Here is a 23,187-nt window from a genome sequence, read left to right as displayed (position 1 = left end):
GAGAATCACTTTGGGAGCTCTCCAAATGTGAGGAAAAGCAGAGAATGGCAAACAATGTACTCTTTTAGTTTTGTACATTTCAAATTCAAAACACACTTTATTATGAACTAGACACTGGTAACAAATAATCATTGTTGGATTAATCATTTGAGAAACGCTGAGTGCAAGTCAATGCCATAGAACTCTTTAGGTAATTTGAATGAGAACATGAAACTGTTGATGTAATTAAATAATTTGATGATCAATTGTCAGTACTTAGACCATAATTTATTTCAATAATCTCCACAATTAGTTTTTCCAAATATACAATCCTGTTTGTTTAATAAGCAATCATGTCTGCGATCAACTGATCTCAATACTGCTGTATCTTTATGTCATGCATGTTGCTTATTATTTATTCAACACGCACTGCGCATCAAGCTCCATCTTAAGCATAAAAGTACTCTGAAACCCACTGTAGACGATCATAAGCTTCACTGATGTGCACTTTTCTCCAAGCAGGCTTCAGTCCTTTTCGTACAGAGCTTACAAAATCTTGAAGAGTAACTGCTGTACAATTCTTACGAAAAGAATTAGTGGAAAACGGACATTAATAAAACACATGATGATGCAGTAGGGAGCGAGGGCTCGTGTAAGGAGTTTGAAGTAACTGATGCATCAAGGGAATAATGACAATTTTGGGAGTGTGGTATTGTAATAGACTTGAATATCTATTAAGTTGTTCAATGTCTAAAAGCTTAGTGCAACTCAAGAAACTGGAAGTGGTCCACTGTGGAAGTGTTGTGGTGATAGTGGCAAGCAAGGTGGGAGACGATGATGCAGCAGGAAATCAGATTGTTTTCAGCCACTTGCAACATTTGAGACTTGATTGTCTACCAAAGCCTGCAACGTTTTTGCTCTGAAAATTACATAGTCAAAGTCCCATCCTCCGTGACCTTAGAAGTTAACATCCCAATCGATTTGAAGATTTGCTCCGACAGGGCGGCCCTCTTTACAGTAGAAGATCAATGCGAGCAAAAAGGTGATGATGAACAACAAATTAAGATGATATTGAAACAGTAATTTTCTTTTAGTCCCATCATAGGAACTAGACTTCTACCGGTGCAAATACGCACGTTTGTCACAAAATTGACCCAAAATTAATGAGCGATTAATTCACTATCTACGTTTTTCTCTTTTAATTTATCTCTTCAGTTTATTTATTTTGTTTTTTTATTTTACAAATTACCATAGTAACCATTTTTCTTAAAATCTGAATAAACTTAATAAGGTAATTTTGACAAAACACAAAATTATCTCTTCAGTTTATTTATTTTGTTTTTTTATTTTACAATTTATCATAGTAACCATTTTTCTTAAAATCTGAATAAACTTAATAGAGTAATTTTAACAAAACACAATTTGATAATTTAGAGACTGCTCGTTTATATACAATAGAGATATATCTTAAATCATCTTATGCATGACGAGATTTTAGCCAAATTCAACAAAGAATCTCAAAACAAAAGAAGCGTCGTCACATTAAGAAAAATTATTTGAATATTGGAAATTGGTATAACCATAAATTACTCTTTTTGATATATCAGGATTCTCGAGCAAAAAGACAGATTCTAGATTTTGTATCGTATTGGAGCAGATTTTTGCCAGAATGTCCATTCGGGATGCACAATACCTTTCCGGAATGAGAACGACGAGATCTACAAGACTCACTTTAGTGAGCCCCATAAAGTGAGTCATGTCAGATTTAAGCTAAAAGATATCGTTTTGATATTCTAATTCGACATTTAATATTATTTTAGGATTTCTAGTTCCATTAGGTTTATTATTTTCTAATTCTATTCTAAATAGGATTTAGTCAATAGTTAAGGCCTATATAAAGGCCAGTATTCTAAAAAACGGCCTAGGCGGCCGCCTGGGCACCCGGAGCCCCTAAGCCACCCCGATTTCAGGCTAATCTCCTAGTGTAGTCGGCTGGCCGTTTTTTGGCCACCTAGGCAGGGATGGGCGGGGCTGGGACTAGTTTTTTGTTGTTGTTGTTGTTGTTGAGGTCTAGGCTTCATTATTTTTGTAATTTGATGGGTTTTTATTGCAATGAAATGGAGAAGAAGAGAATAGAGAGAGGAGCAAATAGAGAAGAGGAAGGAGAGGATGGTGAGGAACTGCAGAAGAGAAGAAGGAGGCAGAAAGAGAAGAAGGAGGCGGAGGCAGAAAGAGAAGATGATGTTGTTAGAATGTATAATTGTTACGGTTCTGCTAAAGACAAAAAAACCTCATACTTTTGGACTCTACATATATATGGGCCTATCACCTCCAACAAATTTATTTAATTTTCAAAAATTTTGATCAATAATTATAAATTTTAATTATTTATCATATAAAATCTGAATAAATAAACTAAAAAAGACATTATATCTATATTTTGAGTATTTTTAGATATTATAATACCTTATATAACTTTATTTATATAATTACTAGGTATTAAAAATATAAAATATAGAAAATAGAAACCGATTATTCCTCGATTAATCTTTTGGGCGCTGTCCGCCAGACTAGCGCCCAGCGTTTTTTAGAACCTTGATAAAGGCACCCTTTATGTTGTATTGAATTCATCAATCATATTATCAATCAAACTTAAGAGGGTTTCTCTTATTTTCTGGTAAATTTCAGAGTTCTACTTATGAGTTTACGCTTATAAACTCTCCATCTTTTCTACGATTTAACGCTTGTTAGCCCCCCATATTTCTTGCTGCGTTAGTTGGTATCATAGCGGGTTTCTCCCGTCTCTTTTATCTACTTGATTATCCATGGCCTATGAACCAGTTATAAGAGCAGCTTTGGATTGCCTTTTCACTCAAATAATTGTTACGATTAACACCATTCAAGCTCATATAAGAGAATTTCGAACGAATGTCAACAACTGCAAGAGACATCGAGGAGGAGAATTCAATGGGCAAAATTGAGCTGCTAATCAGGTTTTCAAATCTACGCCAAATATGCCTTATTTTTCTGGTTACATGCATCAGGAAGACTTTCTAGATTGGCTAAATGAGGTGGATAGATTCTTCGAGATCATAGAGGTTCTAGAACACAAGCAGAGTAAGATTGTTTCTAACCGTCTCAAGAGCACTGCTGCCAATTGGTGGGATGATTTGCAAAGAGCAAGAAAGATGCAAGGTAAAGAGCTTGTTCGAACATGGAGGAAGATGAAAGGTCTTCTTAGAGGAAAATTTCAACCTAGAGATTTTTCTATCAAGAAGTATCATTCTAAGGTGGAAGAGAGGAAACTAAAAGTTGACAAGTTTGCTTTGACCACCAGAAGAATTTCTAATTGAAGAAGCTCCACAAGAGATTATCCATATATTTCCAACGGAAGAAGTTCCACAAGAAATTATCCATGAATGTCCAACGAAAGAAGCTACACAAGAAATTGCCCATGAATTTCCAATGGAAGAAGTTCCGAAAGAAATTATCCGAACAGGTTAGAAAAGAAATTGTTTGTGTTGACATGGTTATCAATATGGAAGAAAACTTGCAGCCTTAAGTAAATCATTCAGAATCGGATTTCAATAAAGAATGCAATTCTGAATTCTCAAAAGAATCCGTCCAAGTTGCATATATGACAAACTCATCTTTGGCGTTGAATTCATGATGTGCCATTAGAATATGCAAAAGATCGTGTCATGAATCCACATGGTCAATTGTCTAATTTGTTATTTGGTTTTTCGTTCACATATTCTCGTTTCTCATTCAAAATAAACTCAATGTCGAGTTCTTTTTAAGTAGAGGAGTCTGATGCAAGATGAGATTATGTGGACGAAAAACCCAATAACAAATTAGACAATTGACCATGTGGATTAAAGGCATGATCTTCTACATATTCTGTCACATCCCGACCCTTAAATTTTTACCTTATTTATTAGCTTGGTTATAATAAGAATTTTACCGTCTCCGTCATTGAGGTAATAGTTTAATCGGTCCCTAGAGGTGTTTTGAGGGACGATTAATTTCGGGGAATTATTCGTGGGAGAAAATATGACAACAGTAAAAATGGTAAATTTTAGATAGTAAAAGGTAATTTTTATTCGGGTATTATTTTTCGGGGTGTTTTATTTTTGGAGTTGGGTTTGTTTTCAAGTGGGTATTAAGTTGGACCGGTTTGGGGGGAGGAGGCCCAAAGCCATTTTCTCCCTTCTCTTTTTTTTTTTCTTCCCGGTTTTCTCTCTCCCCGAGCTCCTCCCGCTGCCCAGTTTTCCAGTCGTCCTCCCGCCGCCGTCCGGCCACCGTTCGTTGCCACACCGGTCTCGTTCGGTCGGCCATCATCCCAGCTACCTCCCTGGACCGGTAGCAGCTTCCCTAGCTCTGCCGTGAAGGAGCGCTCTCCCCCGAAAGGTCCGACTGTCCAAAGCTTCACTTTGCCGGAACTCCCTCCTCCGGCCACCAATCCGGGCAAGCTTGGTATGGTTTTGAAGGTCTCAAACCCAGCTGCCTTGTCCTAAAAGGGCTCACTCCGGTTTGCTTCAGGTAAGGAGAAATTAGAGGTGGAAGTTCTAGGGTGTTTTAGATGTTTTTGCTCGTTTGACCTAGTTAGGCTTGGATTTTGGGTTTGTGTTAGTTAGGAAAGTTGTAGAGGGAGTGGAGAGGAAGCTACTGTTAAAATTTGGTAGGATTTGGAGGTCGTCGGAATCGGCCTCCGGCCGGCGCTGCCGGCGGAGCCGGCGCCGGCGCCGCCACTGTTTGGAAGATTTTTAGGGTTTTAAATTTAGAATATTAAGGGGAGTTTGTTGAAGTGATTTATTTTTGGATGAGTTTTGGATAGGTTTATGAATTTCCGAAGTGTGGTATTTTTGGCGATTAATTAATGTAGAATCAGGCCATAGTATTTAAGTCGTATTTTTGGGGAGGTTGTAATTACGGCTGCCGAGTATGATATTTAAGTTCGGATCGTTTCGATTTAAGAATATCAAAGTTAGGCAATGATGAGCGTAGCTATGACCCTCGGTTAATTTTGCCTATTTTGTTAAATATTGGAGTTTTAGTTGGGAAATTAATTTTATATTTGTGCCAGGGTTCGAGGAAACCTCTTTGGAGTGGCGATTTGGATTTCGTCGGGCTTATGCCTAAAGTTGTGAGTGAACTTTTATTTTAAATAATATGCATGCTATGGTTTTGGTTGAACATTTAAAATTATTGGAGTTTTGACGTCATTTAATTGTGACGCTTTTATTTCTCTTGAAGAGTTACCGAAAAATGGGATTTTTCGGTGAGTATAAATATGTATATTGAGGAGAGTATGTATATAAATGCTAGCTAGCCCTATGTGTCTGTCCACCTTAATGGCGTAGCATATAGCCGCATTATGGTGTGACGTGAGCGTTGGACGCGAGCGTAGTAGCCCTATATGAGTGTTTAATTCATATAGGGGGTATGAGCACATATTTATACACCCGTCTGTCCACCTTAATGGCGTAGTGTAGCACCGCATTAAGGCGTGACGTGAGCGTTGGACGCGAGCGTAGTAGCCCTATATAGACCCATTAATTTATATAGGGAGTATGGACGTCTGTAAATACATACATATATTATAGAGCCTGAGAGGCTCGACATTTATGAGATAAAAGTTTTATCGCTTGCAGCATACATTCGATTTTCTTTGGAAATTGATTTGGGGAAACATAAATATTTTATTCGTTAATTTATTTTTGTCCACTCACTCTAATGTGTTTCAAATGTTTTTCCCTGGGCTCTTTGTTTTAAAAATGCCCAGTTTGCAGGATTGCATAGTTGAGGTCAGGCGTACATGGGGATGAGGCATAGTCATCATATAGCTTCCGCTTGTTAATTTATTATGTTTCCTTTCTTCCTGTTAGAGTTGCTCTGAACCTGTAAATGGTTGGATATGATATTTGTTTAGATTAGTAAATAATTTGGGTGGTGTTGTGATTTGGGGAGCACGGAGGCTCCAGGAGTTTAAGGTTGGATTTAAATTTTCAGAAGTGTTTGCAGGTATTATTAGGAAGGGTTGTTCATTTTCAAGGGAGGTTATGCCGATTTTTCGGTAAATTTTCCTTGAAGGTGGTCCCCGCACGACTTACTCTGGGTTTCATGGTGAAATTTGGGGTGAGTCGTGTCATATTCTAATGACACAATCATGAACTCAACGTCAAAGATGAGTTTGTCATATGCAACTTGGACGAATTCTTCTAGGAATTTAGAATTGCATTATTTATTGATATCTGATTCTGAATGATTTACTTGAGGCTGCATGTTTTCTTCCACATTGATAACCATATCAACATAAACAATTTCTTCTCTAACATGTTCTTGGATAATTTCTTTCGGAACTTTTTCCATTGAAAATTCATGGGCAATTTCTCACTGTAAGGTGATAGATAGTCAATCTTAGCTGGCTTATCAAAATAAATAACAACTCTATGTTTATTTTCAAGGATCAGACAACTCCTGAAACATTGTTACCTGAAGAGCCTGCTATATAGTTGTATGCCGACACTGATACTGCAACCGTACTTATTTCAAAAATGAAAATGGTGAGCACCAGTCTTTCACTACATTCATTAACTAGTGTACATACTGCATCCTATAAGCTGCACTTATGTTGCCAACTCTTATTCTAACCAACTCTTTTGTTCAATCTTCTATATACTGTACGTACCCGACACCATTGAACTGCGTAGCTGCTGATCTTAATGTTGTTGGAGCTATGCCGGTCGCCCGGTCCTGCTGATCAGCACATAATGTTGCTTGCACACATGCATAAGCTAGTTTGGTTGTTAATTAAGTGACATGTATAGAAGTCTGATTTTCTTCCTCATAGAGGAAATATGATGGTTGTCAGAGCTCTGCTCTTCCTGAGTGTGCCTTTATTCCTGCCCAGCTTAGACAATGAGACACTCGGTGATCGATCCTTCGAAAACCTAATGAATGATTGTGCTTTTCCTTTATGTGCCCTTACTTGTTACTTCTTGTGTGCGCTTGCACTGTTTTTGCTGCGTCTAGTGTTGTATTAATTTCGTGCTTCTTTGTATCAGTGTATTGTACACTAAATATTGATGGATGAACTGATGAATATTATTCACTCGATATTGAGTAGTTTTTTCCCCTCTCTTCTTTAGTGAAAGACAGTTTTGTATATATGTAATTGAGTTTCCAGGTTGTGATCATCATAAACTTAAGGGAGCTGCGATTCAGTATTTTTAATTAATATGATCATCCTAAGCCAGTCACTTAACTCCCAGCTGGTTGCCCAAAACATAGTATTCCTATGAACCAGCACATTGAGTGTGTGAACTGTGAAGCTTTGAAATGTAACAATTGCATGCATGCCATGAACTCCATTATCACCAGAGTTGATTTTAACACCAGAAATGAACTCCATTATCACCAGAGTTGATTTTAACACCAGAAATGAACTCCATTATCACCAGAGTTGACTTTAACAAATCAATTTCTATCGAGCTGCGACTGGCAATTGAATGATGATGAACATTTGGAATTTCTCACTTAGAGAGCAGCAGTTGGAAGAGCAAGAACCCTATAATTAGAAGAAGATGAGCTTAAGCAACAAAGGCTTATTCCTTGAGCCAAATTTGCCTCCAAATATTAGTCTTGGGTGGCCATAGAAGCATTACTTTACCCCATTCAATCTCTATTACCAGAAGACAAAAACAACATTGTGAAGAAATCATGAAGTTGGACAAGAATCAACAAGAAATCAAAATTATAAACATTGGCTGATGATTTGTATGTCAACCACCATTCATTTATCTTTTTCCAATAATACTATGAACCGGCCAGCCCTTTTTAGCAAATAAGAGACAAGAAAGATCCATGAAATCAGACGGCAATTAATCTGATAAATTAGTCAAGGTTGGTGCTATATCAAATCTATACTATACACTTTTGTTGGTCTTTTACTCAAGTCACTTCAATTTGATTACATTATTCTAACCACATTTCTTTTCTAGTATTAAGTACACTTTCTAGACTTTGACCTAAAATAATACAAGAGCCTTGACAATGATGGATTTCAAGAATTTTCATGTAATTCAATCTTAGAATACAAGCACTGAGACGGAGTGGAATCATAGAGTCGGTGCAATGTTGCATTATTGTGCTTGCAAAACATGATTTTGAATTCTGTACCAAGTTTCAGAGACTAGAATAATTTTCTTTTTTCCCACCAACTTAATAATTCAAATACTACCAAATAGACAGACTAAAAAGAAGAAGATTATACTGCTAATTCTGGTGCCCTGACTTGATGAAATGATTAGAATTGGTATTTGTCTTGAAGTGATATCTCCATTATAGGACTGAGATCTGATTTTTGTTAGTAAAGTCAATCAATCATTACAAGATAAATATTAAGTTTAATTTTTGCTAAAAGGGTGATAGCTAGCTGGTATGGATACACAGATTAACTAACAGATCTTATTAATTTGTTGCCTAATAATGGAATTTATGTTGTAAACTTATTGTTTGATCTATCATTTTTAGTGTTTTGTTGAATGAGTGGGAATGGTTCATTTTTTGATCTTAATTTCTGGTTCATTGAATCTTCATCAATCTCACTTTGGATACAAGAGAAAATTGCTACCCCACATCAGAGAAAAGGCCTATAATATCTGTTCATCCTTCAAATTCAGTCTGCCTCTGATGTGGACAAATAGAAGTTCTATTTTCTTTTTGAATACCAACTTGCACCTAGAGGCATTTGCCCTTTGAAAGCTCATAACACCAATTTATTCTGGCAAATTTAGTTATCAATTGATGAGCTGTGAATTAGGTTGTTTGGTAGCTTAACAAGTGACTTTGCATCAGATTAGCTACCTATCATGATTCTACTTTGTCTTTATTTTCAGTTCATGATCTAATTACATAAGAATTTATCTATAAATATTTAGTCACTCTCATGTCAATGAAAGTCTTAAATTTGAATCACGAATATAAGCTGATAGATAAATAGTTAGGAAAAAAATGAAAATGTGATTTTATTTTTGGGTCCACTGTAACATTATCTTTATTCTGCTAGGAAGCATAAGCGACTATGTTAGATACAATTTTCAGACATTGCCTTAGAAAATTGTATAGTTTTCACAACTTGTCCCTTCAAAATTAAATTTGGCAAAAAGAAAAAGAAAAAAGACAAGCAATAGGCAATCCAACATAGTTGAAAATGAATGTAGTTAGAGAAGGAAGGTTCATAGAGCCAAGAACAAAAACAGAGACACAGAAACATGGCTTAAAGAATGGCAAGATTCACTGCTGACCATAGTTCAGTGTCCCTCACAAGTCACAAAGGACTCTTCAGGGGGTACTCTTGGTACGGACGAGAAGTACAATTTACATTGGAACACCAATAATTGGAAACTCAGGGGTAGAATTAGAAATGCAACACAGAATAATTGCATAAACAAAAACACTGTATATCATCTTCAAGACATGAGCATGTGACCCCCCTCATAAATAATGGAACCCCATTACAGGCAGCCTACATCTGCCAATTGCCATTCTCATATTCATAAATGTTTAATTTAGAATTTGGAAAGGAAAAGATTATTGCTTGAGAGAAAATGAAATTGCAATAAGAAACTCCACCTGTTGCAGCAGTTACATTGGAGTTTATAATAAAGTACAGAAACTTAATGCTGTCATTTGTCAGATGCTTGGCTCTTTCTTTGTGAAAGGAAACAAAGACAAAAGCAGGATGATATGAACTTTTCCAATCTGTTTTCACCAACAACCCATGTTCCCTTCCCTCATTTCTCAAGTTCAATTCTTTTTCATGTTCTTTCTTCCTGGTTTTCTTGAAGAAAGTTGTCATCTTTGCTATCTTGAACCACCCATTTTGGGTAAAGCTTCAATCTTTTCATTATTCAGATCTGCAAGCTGATTGGGTTTGTGGAGTTTTGAAGAGAAAGTCTCAGGTGGGTTTCAAAAACCAGTCTTTGTTCATAGCAGTGATGGTTATGAAGGTAACTATGTTGCTGCTAGTCTGAATGCACCTTCTTCAAGTTATTGAGACACCCACAAATCTTTATTTGTTCATATGAGTGTTTCAGTTTTTTTCTGATTGAGGCTTTGATGATGATGATGTAGTTAGGAGTTGGGGTTTCATGTTTTTAGCTCCAAATTGTGTGTTGTTCTTGTTTGGCCATTAGAAATTGTAGAATTTGTTGATGGAGAACTTTAGGCTGTTTTTTCTGGTGATAGTCTTTGTGTTTTCAAAGACTTGTGAAGCTCAATCGAGGTCTTTTTTGATAAACTGTGGTACAAATTCCAGTGTCACTGTGAGTGGTAGGAAATGGGTTGGAGACTTAACCCCTAACAACAACATCACTCTCAGTTCCAATGGAATTGATGCCTTCACTGATATCAAAAGTGTTGATGATTCGACATATGGGGTGCTCTATAAAACAGCTCGAATGTTCAGTAGTAGCTTGAACTACACATTCCAAGGTGTTAGGGGAGACTACTTTGTTAGGCTCCATTTCAGCCCTTTCTCCTTTGATGACTACAATGTAAATGTGTCTTCATTTGGAGTATTGGCAAATGGTCTGAAACTGGTTGAGAAATTTGTGGTTCCGGGTGAGATATCACAGAAAAATGCATACCTGCAGAGTTCAGGAAGCAATTTGACTTCTTCGTTAGTCAAGGAGTATGTTTTGGCAATCAATAGGGATGCACTAGTCATTGAGTTCATCCCGGATAAGGAGAAATTCGGGTTTATTAATGCTATCGAGATTGTTCCAGCTACAGAAGAGCTCTTCGCAGGATCAGCTAGTAAAGTGGGTGGAAATGGTGCAAATGTTAATGTAAGTTGGCAGGGGATCGAAACTATGTACAGGTTAAATGTTGGTGGTTCTGAAGTTAGTCCCAGTCAGGATTCAGATCTTTGGAGAAAATGGGAGGTGGATACCAGCTACATGATCACAGCTAATGCCGGGTTAGAAATCAAAAACAGTTCCAACATTACCTATTCGTCTGTGAATGAATCCTCAGTGGCTCCTCTTTTAGTCTATGAGAGTGCAAGAACTATGTCCAACAATGAAGTCTTGGAGAAAAGGTTCAACATGTCATGGAAGTTTGAAGTGGATCCTGATTTCGATTATTTGGTCCGATTACATTTCTGTGAGCTAGTTTTTGACAAGGCAAACCAGAGAATATTCAGAGTCTACATAAACAACAGGACTGCAGCAGATAATTTCAATGTGTTTGTCCGAGCAGGAGGGATGAACAAAGCATACCATCAGGATTTCTTTGATGTGGTGTCTTCGAAGGTCAAGACACTGTGGATTCAGTTGGGTCCTGACACAGCTGTTGGGGCTGCAGGAACTGATGCTCTCTTGAATGGCTTGGAGATCTTCAAGATCAGCCGAAATGGGAATCTTGCTTTTGTGGACAACTATGAGTCGAGCGCCAATTCATCTAAAGCAAGTTCGAAAACTGCAATTCTATGGGGGGCAATTGGAGCAGGTTTAGCTTCTGTTGCCATTCTAGTCACTATAGTTTATTATTTCTGCAAATGCCGAAGAGAAAAATTAAGTGACACCAAAACCACCCCCCCTGGATGGAGGCCATTGTTCCTTGTAAACAGCACTGTCAATGCCAAGGGATCAGCAGGAAGCAAGAATCAGCATGGTTCTGTGGCCCCTACTAGAGCTGGCAAGCGGTTCTTGTTACCCGAGATTCGTGCTGCAACTAATAATTTTAATGAAAGTTTAGTGATTGGAGTTGGAGGCTTTGGAAAGGTCTACAAGGGTGAGATTGAAGATGGCACACTTGTAGCAATCAAGCGGTCCAACCCCCAGTCCCAGCAAGGCCTGGCTGAATTTGAGACGGAAATTGAGATGCTTTCAAAGCTCAGGCATAGGCATTTGGTGTCCTTGATTGGCTTCTGTGACGAGCAAAATGAGATGATCTTGGTTTATGAGTATATGGCAAATGGGACTCTCAGAAGTCATCTCTTTGGAAGTGAACTCCCACCGTTGACATGGAAGCAACGAGTAGAAGCATGCATTGGTGCTGCTCGAGGACTGCACTACCTTCATACGGGAGCAGATAGGGGGATAATCCACAGGGATGTTAAGACAACCAACATACTGCTAGATGAGAACTTTGTAGCAAAGATGTCTGATTTTGGACTGTCGAAAACTGGTCCTGCTTTGGACCATACCCATGTTAGTACTGCAGTTAAAGGAAGCTTTGGATATCTAGACCCTGAGTATTTTCGACGACAGCAGTTGACAGAGAAATCAGATGTCTACTCTTTTGGTGTAGTGTTGTTTGAGGCTGTTTGTTCTCGGCCAGTTATAAACCCAACCTTGCCAAAAGATCAGATCAATCTTGCAGAATGGGCAATGAAGTGGCAAAGACACAGGTCACTTGAAACCATCATTGATACTCATCTTGAAGGAAACTACTGTCCTGAGTCCTTGAAGAAGTTTGGGGACATAGCAGAGAAATGCCTTGCTGATGAGGGGAAGAGCCGGCCAACAATGGGGGAAGTTTTGTGGCACTTGGAGTATGTCTTGCAACTCCACGAAGCATGGCTACGGAAAAATGCAGGAGAACATTCTTTCACAAGTAGTCAGGGCTTTGGGGGTTTAGCTGTGGATGAAGCAGAAGAGAGGGAAGCTACCAGTTTTGATGAAGAGACTGGTTGCAGCAGAGAATCTACTAGTAGAGGGTTTAATGAATCTACTACAGAAGGAGTTGAGATGGTGAGGAAGTGAAATGTGTTCATTATATTGCATTATAGATTCTTTCAAATTTGTTTTACTTAATTCAATTGATATGAACTTTAAGTTGCTTTTGCAATGTCTTTGTAGGTTTCATCTCATTCATTGTAATATAATCCTCTTATACCAAGTTATTGGCCATTATAGTTTGATGTTTCTCAAAGACTGATCCATAGTTGCTAACTGTTTATTTCAAAAAGGAGACTACTCTTGAGTTGCCGTTCCTGAATAGATCAAACATCAAACAACTGAAACAAGAAATATATACAATTATAAAGCCCCATAGTTTTTTTCTTTTGTTGAAAAGCCATAGAGCACACCATTGTTACCAAATGAGAAACACAGATTTCCAAATATGCAACTCCAAATTTGAGTTGGCATATCGCTATTCTTTCCCCAAGTTTACAGAGAGCACTATACTCAAGCTTGTTGGCTTCTTTCAATTTCCTCACAGCCTTCATGAAATCTTATTGCATGACATAATCCCGTTCTGCACGGATGTCAAACATTCCACCTTCGGCGCAGACATTCCTAAGATCAGCCCCATTAAAGCCCTCAGCATGCTTGACAATTGCCTCATGATCAAGTTCCCTAGCTATGTTTGGCCATCCCAGCAGCATGCATCTTAAAAGTCTCCATTCTTGTCTGCTCATTAGGCAACGGAATCTCTAGTGACCAGGCCGGAGGAGCACAGAGTCTGGAGTATCAGGTCTATTGGTTGCCATTTCCACCTTCGCAAGCTGATCAAGCCCATCTAGCAGCTGGTTCAGCAACTCCATGAGTGTTCTCTTGCGTTGAACATTTCCTTATCACTCTAGCACTCTCCTCAACATACCTATCGACAATGCATGGCACTTGATACAACCTTTAGAAAACAAGTACATGTACTACTAGCTGTTGCTCTAGCTAGTATTGTCTTCCCTGTTCCCGGATGTCCAAGAGAAGCACGCCTTGGATGTTTTGATCCCCACTAGCTCTAAACTCTAAAGATTCCCTAATGTCTCAAATCTGATCGGATTGGCCTCTTACAGCTGAGTAGCGAGTAATTCGTTGAAGCAATTGAATCAACTTGTCTAGGAAGACTGGAAGAGGCTTCATGATAGTCATAGTCATCATGCCCAAAACAATCCTAGTGCCTGGTGTAAGTTAGGATTTCTTATTGAAAATGAAAAGAAACCGTTTCTTGCTGACAACGAAAAAGGATTTCCAGAAAGAACGAAAATACTCCCGACTGTTTCTGGAAAAGGGAAGAAGACTATTTGGTTTTGCTGGACATGCAATGGTTAGAATCAAGATTTCAGATTATGGATTCTCAGAATCTAAAATGTATTTCTATTCCTCAATAAGCAGTTTACAGGGGTAAAGTGTACACCAAATACTGTATGAACAAGAGAGTACATCAGATTCTAGTATTCTCTGATTTCTCTTGGGACTTAAAACCAGCATATCTTTCATGGTATATAACTATATATACAACACAGCTCCCAAATTCAAGAAGTAAACTTGCTTGCAATGCTGCGACACAGCAGCTTAACTGCTTGGAAACCTTCCTCATTAATGGAGACAGTACTTAGCTGTTTTAGCAGAGTCTTTTCAGTAGCATGATCGAATGCAGACCTTGATGTGAACAAGAAGTAGCCTCCACATTCCCAAGCTGAAAGGGTGCAAGAGGTTTTAGATGTCTTTTGCTGCATAAAACAAATCCTACTAATAAGAAGAATGCAAATCATATGCACCCAAAAAGAAAAGGACAACAAGGAAAGTTATACCCACAAGGTACAAGAAGGCAGTTTGCAGCCAAAAATAAAACCATATGCCATTTACCTGAAGAAACAAAAAGATCTTTCTGCCACGATCAGATATCAGCAGATTATAGAGTATGAGCTTTCCCCTCAAACAAGAGCATATCTCAGCAACAACCTCCAACATCAACTTAAAGTGGTTACTCTCGAACATAAGGGTCTTAATGGGGTAGTCTGCAACAGATGATATACACGTCCCTTTTTGCCCATCAACGAAGAATGTATCAGAAGGCATGAACTCGACAGGTAAAGGGATTTGAAAATAGCAGGCCTGCAAACAAATGAACAATCAAGTTATTTGCAAGAACAAGCAGAGTATAATTTTGATAAGACTACAATAATGTCAATATTTACCAATATCTGACCGGCACAAAGAATCGCTACAAGCAATTATATACCTGGAAATATATATGAGAAGCACTGGGTGAATAGTCATAGAACAGGCGAAAAGAGTAATTCTTTACTTCAACAGCAACACACAGAGCCAATTCCAAGGATTTTGCATCCAGGAAGTGGTAAAGAATGTTCGAGCAATATGGTATCAGGAAGACATGGCCATATTCGACAGGGGACGCCTGAAAAAGAACAAAGTACTAATCACTTCACTAGATACATGCTGTCAGCATATTTAGAAAATTAAATTTTTTAACATGATGACGCACACAGACACAGCTCTAACACATTTTTTTTTCTCAACATCAAGGATATATTTCACAAGAATTCATTAAAGATATAACATCCATTTTAGATAGCGACCCCCTGATCTCAATATATTCAAAAACTTAAGCTTCTATGTCTACATATACGAATTCAGCAAAGAGAAAAACATAGTAATTCACACACCCCCGTTTCACAGGATTATCACAATTCTCTTTTAGACAGAGATCATTAATTTATCACCATCCATGGTACTTGAAATGAATGAGACACCGCCTTACATTTACAGTAATCAATAAGGCAGAATCAGGGACATCAGTTGCTAGAACAAGCTCCGGCCTTGACTGTCCACCTCTTGCAACAGAAAATAGTAACTCCTCCTGGCTATCCATCCAACCAAAATCAAACACTCCGCGGCCGGTTTTACTCCTGCCTAGTTTGGGAATACAATCCTTACTCCAGCCTTCATTAAGCTGTGCAATAAACTTTCTCCTTCCACCAATAACCTACATTATCCAAAATATACCTACAACTATAAGCGCCTTCAACTACCTATGCAGAAAAAACATAAGCAATGAAACAAAACAGACCTTGATTTCAGAAGTTGTCACATCATATCGGAATAAACCTTTCCACATCCGATCCTCCCACTGCAAGTAATGCAGAAAGATATGTAATGATTCATCATTATCACTAAACACAATCATTAGCAATGTAATTGGTTTCCGATTCTTACATGTGCTAGAAGAACCGAATCCAATAAACTCTGTTCCTCTTCCTCTTCTTCTAAAGAAGCGGAACCATCATCCAAACCAGAAATGCAACCAAAATGGTAAAGAGGGATTCTAACACCTGATCAAAGTTTCATACTTTCAATCAAAACCAATAAAAAAAAAACTCAAACCCATAAACGATGAGCAACAAAGAACAAACCTTTCAAGGAGAAAGGTGAGCATTGTTTCGAGAAATCGTCACCCTGAAGCTGATCAACAGTAACCATTGTTTCAAAATACAATCAACTTTTCCGAAACCACAGGAAATGGACCACAAAAACGACGTCGTGTAAGTCAGAACCCGCCGCCGGCGAGGAAGGTGAGATCGGAGGGATGCCCACCGGCGGAAGGGAGGGCACCACGACCGCCGTGGAAGGAAGGGCATGCAATCAAAAACGAACTAGCCATGCATTCTCTTCTGCCTCTCAGCTTCTGGTTTTGTTGGAGCATTCAACCGAGGCCAACTCTTGTTTCGTTGAAGAAGGCAGCAAGCTTTGTTTCGTTTGCGTTCAGCTCCTTCTTTCTGTAACGTTTTGACGTGGTTGTGTATGTATCTGCGATTCTGCGGTCGGTTCTATCCCACACGTCGGAATCATCAATTACGTGAAAGACTGAAAGGTGTAAGGTCTACACGACACATGTTTTTTTATGAGTTACAAGCAACTTATATACGGTGAGTGCGGCATGCAATATGATAGGTCTAACTCATCGATAATTCATTCGTAGCTCTTGGAGCTCATGAAAGGTCGATCGTATGTCATGACCTCTAGTAACAGGTTTGATAGCTCTGAATTCGAAGAGGAAATGAATGTTAAAGATCTAATCTGACATGAATGCATCCCAACATCTTCAAGTAGTTATGGATGGATGAAGCAATGTACTTGACAACAAAGTCCACAAAATTCAAGTTAAGGCTTAATATAAGCTAAAAATGATCTCAAGCCTCCTAATTTTTCCGATAGATGGTCTTATCAAAGCTTTCTTTTCTAATTGAGTCGAGTACGACAGAAAAATCTTAATTAGTCGTACAAAATAAAAAAAATTTCAGAACATAACTTTTTTGTTTTTAATCGAGATTGAGATAGCAAGCAAGCTCAGTTACATTAACAAGCAAGTCAGACTAATCTCCATAAACTGAGACTCGAACTCTAGACACACGAGGGTTCCATACTTCCATTTCATACAGGCAGTTCGACAAAGTTGGGCCTTTAGCACCAGAGGGACAAAGATTCATCTTGGGCCTTGGGCCTTGGAACTCACTGTTTAATTTGGTGTGCGCGAGTGACAGTTTCTAGGGTTGGGAACCGTTGCGTATAAAGGCAGCTCAGAACTCACCGGCGAACTCTTCCTCACTCTCTTTCTCTTCATCTCACTCCACCCAAAACCCTAGATAACTCATCGGAGCTCTCCCAGAACCCCCAAAACAAAATGCCTCCCAAGTCTGCAAAGGGCAAGGAAGCCCCAGCTGAGCGACCCATCCTCGGCCGATTCTCATCTCACTTGAAGATTGGGATCGTAAGCTTTCCATCTCTCTATTCAATTTCTTCCCAACTAAACTAGGAAAATCAATTCCAGAAATCATTGTCAGTTAATTCAACTTTTCTTATGTAAAGATTGAATTTTTAACTTTGTTTTCGAAGTGATTTTGATCAAGTTTTTAGCTTTGGATTTTGTTCGTTTTATTCTGCAATGGTCACTGTACTGTGAGGATCAGAAAGATTGTTGCTTTGTGTTTTGGGTTGATGGAATGGTTATGAATGGTGGGATGATTGTAATGTGTTGCTTTTGCTGTTGTTTTGGTTAGGTTGGATTGCCCAATGTTGGGAAATCTACTCTTTTTAACACTCTGACGAAGCTTTCGATACCGGCTGAGAACTTCCCTTTCTGCACAATTGAGCCCAATGAAGCCAGGGTCAACATTCCTGATGAGCGGTTTGACTGGCTTTGCCAATTGTACAAGCCGAAAAGCGAGGTTTGTTTCTTAGGTTAATAATAAAGCATTGTGTTCAGACTTTTATTGGTGTATTGAACTGCTGCATATATTTGGTTTACTGCATATGCTTTTATAAGGTTCTTTCTTATGGCATCTACTGCTTTAGTTTATATGATTTTTCTTGTAACTAGTGGTATAAGATTTGGCTCATCCAAAGAAATGAAAATAAGAAGGATTCCCTATTTCGTGGATGTTGGGGTTGAAATTATAAGGGACCAAGTACTCACGTGATTAATGAAGTAAATTTTAATCACCAATTCTAAAAACCAGATGCGTATATTTTTTTTAGAAAATGATCTTTTGATAGAATGATTTCAGTATCATCTTACCCAAAGTCCATGTCATTTCTAATGGTAGGCAAGCTTGTTTCTACATCTAGTAGTTTTATTGATAAGTCAGCTTTCCTTGTCATGTGAGATTGTTTTCTATTTATAGGTCTCAGCCTTTCTGGAAATTCATGATATAGCTGGACTTGTTCGAGGTGCTCATGAAGGACAAGGGTTAGGCAACAGTTTCTTATCCCATATCCGTGCCGTTGATGGCATTTTTCATGTTTTACGTAAGTTGTTTATATTATGCTTGAATGTTGTTATTTTAGATGACATGTGATAGTTCAAATTATGAATTTGTGAGTCTAATAGTAATCCGAAGAATTGAGGGGAGACTGCTTCTTTGGTTAAGTTTGTTCAGTAGTATCCTTTTTGTCTCATATCTATATGAGGACAATTAAGGTTAAAAAATTAAATAAGCAGTTTTCTCTATGTGGGGTGGGGAACGGGAAAAGTATCCTCTTTTATTGAATTGATTATCTTAAATGAATGTACAGTTACTGATATCCATCAACAATATTCTACAGGTGCATTTGAAGATCCTGATATCATCCATGTTGATGATACTGTGGATCCTGTGAGGGATTTAGAGATTATCAGTGCAGAATTGCGTCTTAAGGTATGCTTTACCTCTCTATGTTTTTTTGTTTAATGTTTTTCCTTACTATGGTTGATTGTCGGTTGTTGTTTATGGCTTTTATGTAAAACCTCCTGTCTTTCTGTGATGTGTAGCTCCACTTGAAAGCTCTTCCCAATTTCTTGAGCTCATCATTTTCTAGGGATTATGCTACTCGTTTATCTATATATTTTGAGAGAGCTATATCATGTGTTTTGCAGGACATTGAATTCATGGAAAGGAGGATAGAGGATGTTGAAAAGAGCATGAAGAGGAGCAATGACAAGCAGCTAAAAGTAGAGCATGAACTTTGTGGAAGGGTATACTCCTATATTCTTAGACTTTAAAATCACAGTGATGCATCATTGGTTGATATAACAGAAATCCAGATTCATACAAGTTTTCTTTAAATGTGAGCTTACTTTTCCTTTTCCTTTATTAATACTGATCAATGATCATGGATCTACAGCTCAAGGCATGGCTTGAGGATGGAAAAGATATCCGTCTAGGGGATTGGAAAGCTGCTGATGTCGAGATCCTGAATACCTTTCAATTGCTAACGGCCAAGCCTGTTGTTTACCTGGTAAGTTTAACTCTTTTAGGAATCATTTTCAGGAGTGTTAGTTTTAGTACCCTGTACTCGTATATTTCTACAAACTGCAAATGTATTCCTTGGAAACGGAAGGAATGCTTTGTATATCTGCATATCGATTGTAATTACCAGAGAACCTGTTTTGGGATAGTTAACAAATATTAGGCACGGTCAGTTGTATAATATGTATCTTGATTTTAGAGTTCAAACAGACAATCATTGCTATATGTGTAGAAAGAAAATGTGATGAAACTCGTAAGAATTTCTTATTCAATCCCTGAGGCTTGACTGCTAGTATGGTCACATTTTGGTCTTGGATATTCATTTATTCAAATTTTAGATATGGGTGTCTTTAGCTGGTGGATGAGGATTCATTTTGTTTCTCTTTCCACAGGTTAACATGAATGAGAGAGATTACCAAAGGAAGAAGAATAAGTTCTTGCCAAAGATTCATGCATGGTATGTGAAGAAAGATTTCTTGTCTCTATTCCATTGTTTCTTGGTACAAATATCTTTTGTGGATTGCCATGTGTTTGTCAGTGTGTTATTTATGCTTCTGTGTATTTGTTTTGAGCTTACAATTAACATTTGTTTCTAATTCCACACATTTTACTTACCATCATGCCTTGCTAGAATAAGTCTATCAATGATTTCAATCTACCAGTTTATGTAAAGGAAGGCTTTCGCTCTTTGATATTAGTAATAATCCAGTCATGCTACATAGATTGATTCAGTTGCAATACAGAGAACTTGGTCATTTTCAGCGAGTAATCATGAATGAGAGTGACCTTGTCTTTTTGTGCTTTTAGGGTGCAGGAACATGGAGGTGAGAAAATTATTCCATTCAGTTGTGCACTGGAGAGGAATCTTGCAGATTTGCCACCAGATGAAGCAGCAAAGTATTGTGAGGAGAACAAAGTGGAAAGGTAAATTAATTGAATGACTGCTGAAACATCGACTCAAGTCTTTGTTTGAGAAAGGATGATGCTTCAAAGCATGTATTTCTCAGAATAAAATATTTACTGAAATGAAGATGCTTCTTAGTACTGCATTTAGGCTCGTTTTTATGTCAATACCACGTGTGCCTTGAACCTATATATGTTTGTATATTCTATTTTGCCAATATCAGTTTAATCATGTGTAGTTGGAGTCCTAGCAATAAGTCAATGGAGTTTTTAGTGTAGCAACATAATTAATACCATGTAACTATGCTGACTGGATCAACTTTCCTACAGTGCCCTTCCCAAGATCATAAAGACTGGATTTGCAGCCATTAATCTCATATACTTTTTCACAGCTGGTCCTGATGAGGTAGAGTGATCTGTTGCTTATTTTTGTTACCATTATTAGTGTCACATATCTGGGCTGACTCTGTTCGCATGAGCTCCTTTCCATGTCCTTTGAGTCTAAACTACTCTTACCTTTGGCAGGTGAAATGCTGGCAAATTAGGCGGCTTTCAAAGGCTCCTCAAGCTGCTGGGACCATTCATACTGATTTTGAGAGAGGATTCATTTGTGCTGAGGTAGCTCCTAGCTTACATTTTAACTCTTATGACACGATTATTTCTTTAGATATAGTGTCTTTACTAGCTATAATTCCATAAGGTTCACAGGTATAGAAGATACCTTTCCCTTTGGTGTTATGTGTGGGAAAAGAAATGAATCATCAATCTGATGCCTCTAATTAGTGTCTACTGCGGTCTTTTATTTTTTGCTGAAAGAGCTCTTCCCTTGCCCTGGCCTTTTTATGTTTTCTTTTTTCTTTTTGAAGTATCAGTCTGATGCCTCAACAAAATGATTCCTTGTACTAACATCCAACTGCCAGTAGTACCAGTTATTATTCCCCTGTGGCCCTATTATATCCAACTTGATATGAAAATACTGCCAGCTAGCTCTAGTGGTTGCTGCGACTGCCTGCATGTCTGCTAGAAAGAATATAATATTGCGCTGCTCATTGGAGTAGAGCATTTGCTGGATTTCTAAAGGTTGTTTACTTGGCTTTTCTACCCTGTGATTTACAGGTCATGAAGTTTGAAGATCTAAAGGAACTTGGTAGCGAACCAGCTGTTAAGGTATTCACTATGTTCTGAACAATATGGAATTATATTCAGGATCAAGATACTAAAAGATGAGGTATCAGTGTCATACATATTGCATATTTTGATAATTTGTGAACTTGAGCAAGATACTAAAAGATGGGACGAATTGATTAGTCGAAATACTACTCTAATAGCAAAGTTAGGAGATCAAAGTGTTCTATGGACAATATATATAGTCTTGGTACTGCTCTCCATAGTCTAAACTGAACGAATGTATGTGTCTATTAAAACCTACAAAATCTGACAACAAAGGTACCTTCAAATTCCTTTCCCTCTTTTTGATTATAAAGAATTGTCGACACTAAGTAGCTACTTCTGGGTTAGTGTATATGGAGCATGCTCAATTCCATGCTGCCATGATATGGTCTTCAAGTTGATGATTCAATTATATGATCATATTGCTATGAATTCTAGACCCTGAGATGGGCCTAATTCCATTGTCCATTTAAATCATCCAGTAGTTTACTTACTCAGTTCTTTCATAACCTGGTCAGAAGTAGAGTACAAAGTTATATGACAAGAAAAGTAGAAAAGAAAAGAAAGCTAGTGTAGTCTAAGCATGCTGTACTTTGTTGATGGCATATATGTACTGGTAAACAAAGAGACGATCAGATTGGGAAGAGATCTGATCATAATTTAGGCATCTCCGAAGAATCTTCCTTTTTTTATCTTTTCTTTTATGGTTAATACACCTTTAGTCTAGTACCAAAGGCTGGCACACATATGCATGCTTCAACTGTGGAAAGGTGGATATCGTCCAGGGTGTTTAGCATCAAAAGTTCTGAATTTTAGAAAGAACTGTTGATTTGCTTTAGATAGGACCTTCTAACGCTTTGGCACTGCTTTGGAGGAAGTATCCAGTCTTATTTGATTTCTTGTTTATTTTATTTACAGGCTGCCGGTAAGTACAGACAAGAAGGGAAGACATACGTGGTCCAAGATGGAGACATAATATTCTTCAAGTTCAATGTTTCTGGAGGTGGGAAGAAGTGAGATTCACATATCCAGCATACATGTTCATTTAGATTCTGGGAGTATATGGTTCATTCTATGATTGTATACTTGCATTGTCAAGATGGTAACATACCTGTAGCATGTTTTGTATTGTCTGGTCAAGTTTTTTGTTACTCTAGTTCAACTACCACTCTTCGACATGTATCCTAAGTTTTGGTTGTAGACTTGTGGTGAGTGAATGGAGAATACAAGCATCACCCGTTTATCTAACTAGTTCCTTGTATGGTAACTTCTAAGCAAATCTATGTCATAGGGATGTCTCACTTTCTTCGATTTTCCTGTCAAGATTGCACCTGAATTGGAACATTAGCTCGCTCTAAACAACAAAGTTCATGAAAGGCGAAAACATCCTTCAAAAGGATCAAGTAGCAACCACTGAATATGCATAAGGTGGATTGGTTTCTACGACTCACATTGCTAAATCCGTCCCCATATGTATTATGTTGTGGGTCTTTTGCCTCACTAACACACCAAGTTGGGCTTCTTGGTTCCTCAACCTTTTTGGTTCTCTGTCCACAAATGGCTGATTAATCATAGAGTTCAAGAGTTGAATT

The 23,187-nt window shown here is 37.9% G+C and overlaps 3 protein-coding genes and 1 pseudogene across 3 annotated transcripts; 2 read left to right on the top strand and 2 right to left on the bottom strand.

Moving 5' to 3' along the window:
* Positions 1-2,096: 2,096 nt before the first annotated feature.
* Positions 2,097-12,886, top strand: LOC101295118 (probable receptor-like protein kinase At1g30570-like). The gene is made up of 4 exons (XM_004295554.1): positions 2,097-2,225; positions 3,024-3,174; positions 9,898-9,992; positions 10,188-12,886. The coding sequence occupies exons 1-4, from the start codon at positions 2,097-2,099 to the stop codon at positions 12,750-12,752; spliced, it is 2,940 nt and encodes a 979-aa protein (XP_004295602.1). The 3' UTR covers positions 12,753-12,886.
* Positions 12,887-12,991: 105 nt separating this feature from the next.
* On the bottom strand, positions 12,992-13,865 carry LOC101294836 (annotated as a pseudogene).
* A 118-nt stretch (positions 13,866-13,983) lies between these two features.
* On the bottom strand, positions 13,984-16,511 carry LOC101307284 (GDP-L-galactose phosphorylase 1-like). Its single transcript, XM_004293935.1, has 7 exons — positions 16,151-16,511; positions 15,954-16,069; positions 15,808-15,867; positions 15,499-15,723; positions 14,959-15,135; positions 14,583-14,831; positions 13,984-14,446 (listed from the first exon to the last, which is right to left on the bottom strand). The coding sequence occupies exons 1-7, from the start codon at positions 16,215-16,217 to the stop codon at positions 14,249-14,251; spliced, it is 1,092 nt and encodes a 363-aa protein (XP_004293983.1). The 5' UTR covers positions 16,218-16,511; the 3' UTR covers positions 13,984-14,248.
* Positions 16,512-17,214: 703 nt separating this feature from the next.
* On the top strand, positions 17,215-22,912 carry LOC101306993 (obg-like ATPase 1-like). The gene is made up of 12 exons (XM_004293934.1): positions 17,215-17,505; positions 17,795-17,962; positions 18,419-18,542; positions 18,840-18,931; positions 19,150-19,248; positions 19,398-19,511; positions 19,915-19,979; positions 20,330-20,446; positions 20,756-20,831; positions 20,951-21,043; positions 21,542-21,592; positions 22,514-22,912. The coding sequence occupies exons 1-12, from the start codon at positions 17,419-17,421 to the stop codon at positions 22,610-22,612; spliced, it is 1,185 nt and encodes a 394-aa protein (XP_004293982.1). The 5' UTR covers positions 17,215-17,418; the 3' UTR covers positions 22,613-22,912.
* Positions 22,913-23,187: the final 275 nt, after the last annotated feature.

This window comes from Fragaria vesca, linkage group LG3 (assembly GCF_000184155.1).
Source record: "Fragaria vesca subsp. vesca linkage group LG3, FraVesHawaii_1.0, whole genome shotgun sequence".
Lineage (NCBI taxonomy): Eukaryota > Viridiplantae > Streptophyta > Magnoliopsida > Rosales > Rosaceae > Fragaria > Fragaria vesca.
The sequence above is the reverse complement of the archived record's forward strand: the minus strand, read 5'-3'. Positions and strand labels throughout refer to the sequence as shown.